Below are 9634 nucleotides of genomic sequence, written 5' to 3'. Positions count from 1 at the left end.
GACTACGGAATGGAGCTGAAGCCAAAACCAGAACCGGAATGGTGTCAAAATGATGGGCAATATGATGGGGAAGAGTCAAAGGGTTACAATGGGAATAAGAAAGAATAACTAACTAAAACTAAAGAATAGCAAACTAACTAGAATAGCTATACACACATTAACAGAAAAAAAACATCTCTTAAGGCTGATTCCAGGATTTTGTAACAGATCTTTCAACTGAAGATCATTTTGCATGCATACATTTACAACTTAGATGCAGATCTGTAAGTCATCCAACCCTATTACACTCAGATTTGTTGCTTAGCTACATTTGGTGTAATATTCTACATTAAATTGTTTTAATTAAGAAGAGTATAATCAAATGTAACCATTTTGTAATCAACTTTTAGACCGGTATAATACCAGCAATGCTGAATGTTTTTCAGCAAAACTTGCAAGAAACCTACAGTTCAACAGCTTGATCATTATTACTCTGTCCCCATAAAGACACACACACACACACACACACACACACACACACACACACACACACACACACACACACACACACACACACACACAGTGTCTATAATAACACCACTCAATATTGATCAGTGATCAGGTTTCATAGCATCTCAGAGGGCAGTTCTGAAGATGATCTCTGCTTGCTTGAATGTGTTCATGTACTGGCCTGCACACATGCGCATGAGAGAAAAAGAAGAAGAAGATACAAAGAAGAGAAAGAAATAGGGGAGAGTGGAGGCTTTTTTTTGTACTGTGGCACGTCTCTTGTTTCATAGGAAGGCATTCTGCCAGATTGAGTTCCTCTTAACTGATCATGTTGCCAGAAAAGCCTGAATATAATTTAAGCAAAGTAATCACCACGCCCAAAGTCACATTGTGTTTATCATGATCTTTCAAACAAGCCCACATTATGTTGTCCTTTTCAGTAAATTCGATAGAACAAACTTCCATTCTTCTGTCTCTCTGCCTCCTTTTCACCCACAGATTGAAATTTCTGCTCAACTTAAAACAATCGCTCGGTCCTGTCACTCTCCCCCTCCCTCCTTCCTTCCCTCCCTCTCTCCCTTCCCCCCTACCCTCCTCCTTCTCTTTACTATTTTATTGCCTCTGAAAAGCCAGGCTAGAATAACCAGCAAGTCCAAACACACGCTGACAACCTCCCAGTCACACTTGTGCACACAAACAACACAAATACACAAATGCAGCCCAAGAAATACTGAAACAAAAACACACAACTCGTGGGGTTGGTAAGGTTCCCCAGCTTGCAGAGGTAAATGGAGTGGAACAGGTTAGCGTTGCTGCCTTATAGTGTCCCACCTGTACAAACATAGTGCTTGATCATGGCTGAACACACACACACACAAACACACACATGAGAACACACAAATAGTCCTCCATCTGGACTGAGGCACTGGTGGGTTTTAATAGCTATCGATCATTTTCCCTGGTGACTCACTCACACACTCACCTCCCTGTTACAGGCAGAGCAAAGCCAGCTGAGGACTCATACAGGTCCCTCACACACACACACACACACACACACACACACACACACACACACACACACACACACACACACACACACACACACACACATACACACACAATGCGCACATGCACAGAACATACTATGCCATGTCAGAAAGGCCATTTACTTTGCCTGTATGTGCATGTGTGTGTGTCTCTGTGCTTTATTTTTGGGCCACTGCGTGTACAGTTGTGTGTGTGAGTGTGTGGGAGACTCCTGCTGTGGCTCACTCTGCGTTTCTTTTCAGATGGGGTTATTTAATTTACATAATGAAGCCCAGACTCACTCTCATAGATTGAATTACCCTGACAAACAAATAAAAACGAATGCAGACGAGCACCCTGAAAAACATACAAATCCCAGTCGATGTGATCCTTCAGCTGGAGTTGTTCTCTGCTTTAACCATGACAAAAGAGCATCTGTGGCCCCAAAACAGAAAATAACCTGCAGGGTGTACCCACCCTCGCCCAATGATGTCATTGAACATTTGTGAGTGAGTTATGGTGAGCTGAGAGGGTCAAAATGAGGGAGAGCCAATCGATATTCCATATGATTCTGACCAATAAATCTAAGATTAGTCTGGGTAGTTAGTGACGATTAATTGTCAAAGCTAATAAAGTCTTTTGTGGCTGCGGGAGCCAGAGAGGCTGCTGGGAGTCATTGTTGATTTTATGGGCAAATTAATTAAAACGGCACCAGAAACAACTCCGTCAAAGTCGGGCATCAAACAGTCATTCTACGTTTGGTGAAGGGCGGAACAAAGAGACATCACTCAGCGAGTGTGTGTGTGTGTGTGTGTGTCTGTCTGAGTGCGTCTAATAATCAAACACAATGATTCTTTCCTTTACAACATGTAGTAAATCCAGACGGGAACGAGGGACATTTGTCATTTACCCACGTCTTTGCTTTTTCATTATGAAAATGGCTGACAAACTGTTTTAAGTGTGTCTGTGTGTGTGTGCGTGTGTCTGTGTGTGTGTGTGTGTGTGTGTGTTTGTGTGTTTGTTTGTGAGCATCTGTGTGTGTTTGCTGCAAAAAGTTTAAAAAAAAAAGATAAAACAGCAAGGATAAGGACACAAAGGATAAGAAAATAAGGAGGAGAGTCTGAAATGAGACGCTAAGTTGGAAAAGTCATAAATGGTAAAATGCACGTCCACCTCAGCACTTACCTGTCACTCAAGGTTGCAATACCCTTAATTGTGCATAAATTAAAGCTTAAATGCAAGTTAGACATGTATGGCTGTCAGATTAATAAGCTGTAGAAATAAACACATTTCTTTGCCAGGCTGTAAACTTATATATAATTTCTGCTGTAATGTGTGCGTTTTAAATACAAAGATGACTTTGGAACAAGTCTCAAGTAGGCATTCAACAAAGTCTTGATTTTGCTTCTCTTAAGCAGGTGTATCAATCAGTTTCTTCTCTTCTGAAAGAAATCTCACAAAGGCTATATTTGATATCAGAACATGAAATAAATTGTAAACTGGTGTAAAATGACCTGCTAGTTAACGTGGCAGAAAACAGTTTCATGTCTTTGACTTTTTTTTCTTAGTGGATGTAAAAATAAACCGCAGGTTAACCATTTTCTGTATTTTGATGTTTTATTCCTCTCTAATGATGTAGACTAGTAGTTATAAATCTTGTGTCAGGTTGTGTTTGATGAAGAAATGTTGACTTGCTTTGTGAAGGGCTTTCACATGACATTAAAACTGTGATCAATAAATAGTAAAATGTGTAATAGTGTGTTTGTTTTTTGTTTTTTTTTACCATAACCATGTGCATTATTTACAATCTTTAGCATGTTTTTTTAACTTCTAAACAAAGCCATTTGTGAGTGAGAATAAAGTATAAAAAGAGGAATAAAAAGTGAGGGCAAAGCAGAAAAGTGAAGAAAATTATTTTGATGAGTATGAGTTTTGCTCTCTAACATGGAAGGAGGGGGACTAATACTTTTCATCCCCCCTCCTTCATGATACGCATTTGATAGTCAAACATGTTCATCATCATAATGAGATGCCAAATGTCAGCATCATGTTGCAGTAAGAAACACATCAAACAAAACTAAGTAAGAATAAAGTTGTGATTATACAGATTTTTTTTATTATTGGTTTTGCTTTGAATTATTTTGTGTAGGCTGTTTATTGACAATATCGGTCTAAATCTGCCAGTAGATATTAGAAAATTGAACTGTCAGTGTTAAGAGGGGTAAATTTTGAAGACTACAACTTAGAGAGGCAGAGCTTTGGAAAATCTCTTTCAACAAGTTCACTAATCAAAGTGACCATTTAGATCATTTGGCTATGTCCTAAAAAAACAACACACACAACGCTTTCCACTTTAGAGGAGCTCTTATTCTCAAATCTTTCTATTAATGCAACACCACATGATTGCACACTGACATTTATTATGCACATTCTCAAGGCTGTTGTTGCCCTGCAGTGTCTCAAGGTTGAGAAACCGCACTTCACAACTATGTTTTTTACTTTACAGCTCCACTTTGCTTTAAGGCACCACATCACATGCCAGAAACTGGAAATCAACATACTAGCTGTTTTGAGCACTTATACATGCTTATTTAGATGCAAGGTTGTTATGGGGCTGGAGTCTATCCCTTCAGCTACTAGGTAAGAGGCAGGGTGTACCCTGGAACAGTCACCAGTCCATCACAGTCACATAATACACTTAGCACTTCCTTTGCTCTAACACCACTTGGTTATAGTTACTGTATACATCAAAATTGCTCTGTATGGGTTGCAAGTCGATTACGGATGGGGATAAAATACATTCCTTTTACAATGCAACCATTAACTTTACGGATGTCATTTTTACTTGAGTTGCTCTTCCAACCACTAGACCACTGTTTTTTAAACATAAAGGTAATTTTGGTCTACGGTTTGATTCCCACTCCCCCAGTCACCTGTTCTCGTGTCCTTGGGCAAGACACTTCTCCCTCCTTGCCTCCAGTGTTGGCATAGCTGGTGTATGAATATGGATATGAATGTTCGGTGGAGGTCAAAGAGGCCGTAGGTGCGGATTGGCTACACATGTAGCTTACCTTCACCAGGTATGAGTGAGGAGTGAATGAATAATGGATACAATGTAAAGCGTTATATAAATCTAATCCATCCATAATCCATATTTAGAAAGAGGGCAATATCAATCATTCATTAAACAGGCCTACATTTATGTCTCAATTATGTTCTTACTTACCACTTTTAGCTTACATTCAGATAGTTCAAATCTGGTGTAGCTGCTTCAATCTGTGATTGCATTCTGAAAATCAAATTAGCTGCACCTGCTTTCTGTACCTGCACATTGACAAATACATGCACACATTTCCAAGAAAGGCAGACCCAGGCTTGTACGCAGACACATACACAGCCAACTGAGCATGCTTGCTTACAGTCCATTCAGACACACAGCTCGGTGCTTTTTCCTTCACATAACAGCTGAAACAACAATTGTTTTACCGGGGAAAGACTATCGTAAGCATGCACTGTCTGAAAAGCTTTAACGGTCTGACTCCCTCTCTCTTTTTCACTCCATAGTCTTATTGAGTATGATGTGAAAAACCAAAGAACCTTTCACTGTGATGTTTCAGTGGTTTTCACTTGTGCTTCTTTCATTCTGTGAAGTTTAACTTACTAACCAACACAAGCACAGACAGCAGTCTGAGATTTTACTGAAAAGAACTGCTGAAACAATACAATAAGGCCACAGCCGGTTTCCGTCACAGGGGAAATCCTGCTGCCTGGACGGCCACTGATAGGAGTAAGATGAGAAGGGGAGCAAGAGAGGAGGAGAGAGATAAGAAGAAAGCAAAGTGTGTGGGAGATATAAGAGGAGGACATTTGGGATGCAGTCCAAAGGGAATAAAAGTCAAGAGCTAACGTCAGAGTGAAGGGAGTGAATGAGGTGAAAGACAGGGGAGAGAGGAAGAGGGGAATGATAGGAAAAAGAAGTTCAGTAAGCAGAAGGGGTTTGTTGGTTGGAGGAAAGAAACTAAGACTAGACAGTTTAGAAGGCCCAGTGTACCACCTCAGGTCAGGATGCAGCTGAGCAGGAACACTATGCTCAGAAAAAAAGAACTGTTTGTGTGACTCTGTTGACTCCTTATTATAAAGATAAACAACAGATGCAGCAACAGAAAAAGAGTCTCCACTATTTGTTTTGTGTAGAATAAAACCGAGGTGTTCACTAGAATAAGATCGACCTCTTTAAAACTGTGTGGGCAGACATCTTTTAATGCACTCGGTGCACTCAGTGACAGACAGAGTGACAGATTCTAATGTACTTTCCATTAAATTATTGTTGCTCATTAATAAGTAAGCAACATTTTTCTACTCAAACAGGTGGAGAAGATGCTCGTCATATTGTTTTCTTTTTTTCTTCATAATAGATATTGATCTGTATTTCAAATTTGGACTAAAGTACATAGTACTAGTTTACCTCTGCAGCATGCAACTGCAAATAATCAAATTAGTACACTGAGGCTCTAGTTTGCTCTTCAAATCAGAACTATTCACAAAAACCTTCCTTGAGCCAGTGAATCAATTAAACGCAGTTAAATAATGTCTCTAATTTAGAGCTTGTAAATAATTTATTTATGATGATGGAAACAAAAGGCTGAGTAAAAATGAAATAATAAATATGTCAGTCAATCCAGAAGATGAATACAGTGTTCATAGAGGGGATAACCACAAAAGCAGTAATGACCCTCAATTTACCCATACATTTTATTGTTATACATTGAAAGACTTTGGCTCTGTGTTAAATACCATTTTCATTGGAATACAATTTAATCTATTAAGGTTGAAATTTGAGAAACAATTTGAGTGAAACCATGATTCAAGAACAATTACATGAATCAGCAAAACAGGATGAATATTTCAGGAAGTGCTGGTGAAACTTTGATTTTAACCAAGCGTCTTGGACATATTCTGCTTTTCATCCTTGGAGTGTGTGGTGCAAATTTAGGACAGTGTGAATGAAAATGACACAAACTGAAACAATTAGAAAAATGTAGACTCGTCTCAACCTTTCACTAATGTGTGCCTTGACCATAAAGCCAGGCAATTTTCTTGTTCATTTAAGTCTTGAATAAAACTCCACATATGATCAGTTAAGTCTGAGTTAGATCAGATTATATGACTTTATTGACTGCCACAATTTGACACTTACAGCAGTACATAAAGACAACATTAGCAGCCATAAAAAGTCAGACTGTAGTGGTGTTTTATGATCAGTTCATCCTCCTTAGGTGCCTCTCTAAGCCAGCCAGCGCCAGGGGACTGATTTACTTGTCACACAGGGGGGACATATTTAGACTGGATGTGTTGGGGAGAGTGGGCAGTAAAGCTGGCAGGGCAATGAATGACCCAGACAGTGGGAGTGTAAGGGGCTAGAGGGGAACACGTCAGAGGTACCGGTTAACCTTTTGTCACTAAACCACCAATGATTTCTGACCAGAGGCCAAGGGACAATGGACTTCACTACACTAATTACACACTCTGACATGGATAATAGGAAATGTGCTTGCTCTTTATGAGGACAGACACACGTCTCGTTCTAACTCGGACAAATTGTGGTTGTAACGGGGACAAAAGGTGTTATAAGTGGCTGTGGAGATAAGTGGTCTTTGTGGTGAAGGCAAATTATCTGTTTTAATACCTCAAGGGTGTGGCTGTAACAACAAAATAGACCTATAACAGTATTTTCAATTAAAGCAGAATTTAAATCCATTATTTACCAGATGTGTCTGTTTATATTAACATGCCCAAGTGTGAATTTTAACTCCAAGCACATACATTACAATCAAAGCTAAGACTGTGTGTATATTTCAGTGTCCATTTACTGTATAGGCATATAGGACAAATTATATGGGACCACCATCCTACCTCTTAACCAGGAAAATGAAGACTTTATCATGAGTGCACATAGGCATGAAAAACATAGAATTGGAATTACTTTTCAAATTAGTTAGAATTAGAATTAGTTTAGTTAGTTTAAAGTAGAATTAGTTTAAATCCATTTACCTTCTAAATTAATAAAATGTATGAGATTTCTGTATATTTAGTTGCCCTTTAAGCCGTTTTAAATGTTACGTGTATGGTTTTAAATGGGACAGAAAGTTAAGACAAAGTTAACGCCGATGAAAAATTGGACTTCGTAGGTGGGTAGTGTAGGTTCCACAGCTGTTTCATGGTATAACGAGAGAAGAAGCTAACTGCACCGGAGCAGCCGACTTGAACGCAGGCTGTCCCGCCACTGGCAGTAAAGCGGGTAACCAGATATTCAAAAACAATACGTCATCCCACAATGCAACGCGCTCACGCTCTCTCCTTCCAACATTACCTCATCCCACAATCCACCGCGAGATTAAGAATCTTCTGGGTGGTCGTCTAGGCAACGCGCCTTATCTGCGGACTCAACTCCGCCCCGAGACACGCCCCCCAGCCAATGAGCGAGCCCCGTCATGACATCATGCTTATTCTTAGTGCGGCAGCGGCAGAAGATAAGGTTTGCCTCCACGCCGTGCAGCTTGCAGTGTGTACACATCCAAGCAGAGGAAGTACATCAGACGCTTCTGGAACCTGACAAGAAAACTTAAGAGCCGCTCGCCTATCAGTCACGAACTCTATACGCGTCTGGATACTCTGGCAGCGGCATTGTGAACTGTTACAAGCCAACACTGAACAATCGTCCATCGCTGGGTGAAAAAAGTAAGTTCTGATTCCTGTGTCAACAAAGTGCGCACTCAAAGTTTGGAGGTTTTTACGCACAGGGAGGACTTTTGGAAACCAGTGTTTTCCTCAGTAACCAGGAAGACGAGAAGGGGGAACGAAAAGTTGTTTTGTAAAAGACTTTTTAGCTACCTTTGTTTTTGGTTCTTCTATGTATACCAAGATGGAAACTACTTTCTATGACGACTCACTCAACGCTTTCTCCCAGCACGACAACGCCGGCTACGGATACAGCAACCCCAAAACGCTGAAACACAACATGACACTGAACCTCACCGACCCGACGGGCTCTCTGAAACCTCACCTCCGCGCCAAAGCCAGCGACATCCTCACCTCCCCTGATGTGGGTTTACTGAAGCTGGCCTCCCCGGAGCTGGAGCGACTCATCATTCAGTCCAGCAACGGACTCATCACCACCACTCCGACTCCGACTCAGTTTCTCTGCCCCAAGAATGTCACTGACGAGCAGGAGGGCTTTGCGGAGGGGTTTGTCAGAGCCCTGGCTGAGCTCCACCACCAGCACATGCCGGCCACAACTAATGTGAGTGTCACCTCAGCCCCCCAGACCAGCGTCAACACTGCCCTGCCGCCTGTGTCATCTGTCGCCGGTGCCACCGTTTACAACAACAACGCCACCATGCGCTCTGACTCGCCCGTTTATGAGGACTTGAACACTTTCAACCCCGCCATCAGCACCGTCTCGGCACCAAGTTACACAACTTCAGCTCCGGCTATGTCCTTCCCTGCTGCCCCGCCTCAACTTCCCATTTACGGCCAGCCGTCTTCCGCCCAGCTCCCCCGGCTCACGGCGCTCAAAGAGGAGCCCCAAACAGTACCTGAGATGCCAGGGGAGACCCCTCCTCTCTCCCCAATCGACATGGAGAGCCAGGAGCGGATCAAGGCGGAGAGAAAGCGCATGAGGAACCGCATCGCAGCCTCCAAATGCCGGAAGAGGAAGCTGGAGCGGATCTCAAGGCTGGAGGACAAAGTCAAGACCCTTAAGTCCCAAAACTCCGAGCTCGCATCCGCCGCCAACATGTTGCGCGAGCAGGTGGCCCAGCTGAAGCAGAAAGTGATGAACCACGTTAACAGCGGGTGCCAGCTCATGTTAACGCAGCAACTCCAGACCTTCTGAGGCGGGGACCGCAGCGGTGGAGAGAAAAGACTGTAGTTGAAAGAAATGGACGCTTCCTGTGATAGTGTGTCTGCCTAAGCCATGGCGGGATTTGGGATGATGTGGTTCGACACTGGCAGGACCGATGGGTCGCACTGAAGTTCCTAAAGTGCCACGCGCTCCCTGGTGCCGCGTCCTAGAGATGAGCTCGGGAAAGTGACAGTAGCCATGACCAGAGCTGACATG

At 42.1% G+C, this 9634-nt stretch overlaps 1 protein-coding gene across 2 annotated transcripts; it reads left to right on the top strand.

Moving 5' to 3' along the window:
* The first annotated feature begins 8057 nt into the window (after nt 1-8057).
* Nucleotides 8058-9634, top strand: jun (Jun proto-oncogene, AP-1 transcription factor subunit). 2 transcript variants are annotated; one of them, XM_042007087.1, is made up of 2 exons: nt 8058-8253; nt 8483-9634. In XM_042007087.1, the coding sequence occupies exon 2, from the start codon at nt 8534-8536 to the stop codon at nt 9407-9409; it is 876 nt and encodes a 291-aa protein (XP_041863021.1). In that variant the 5' UTR covers nt 8058-8253; nt 8483-8533; the 3' UTR covers nt 9410-9634. The 2 variants fall into 2 exon arrangements, with proteins under 2 accessions (XP_041863021.1, XP_041863020.1); XM_042007086.1 differs by having other exon boundaries at nt 8058-9634.

This window comes from Melanotaenia boesemani, chromosome 14 (assembly GCF_017639745.1).
Source record: "Melanotaenia boesemani isolate fMelBoe1 chromosome 14, fMelBoe1.pri, whole genome shotgun sequence".
NCBI lineage: Eukaryota > Metazoa > Chordata > Actinopteri > Atheriniformes > Melanotaeniidae > Melanotaenia > Melanotaenia boesemani.
Note: the sequence above shows the minus strand (reverse complement) of the source record. Positions and strands in the feature narration are given on the sequence as shown.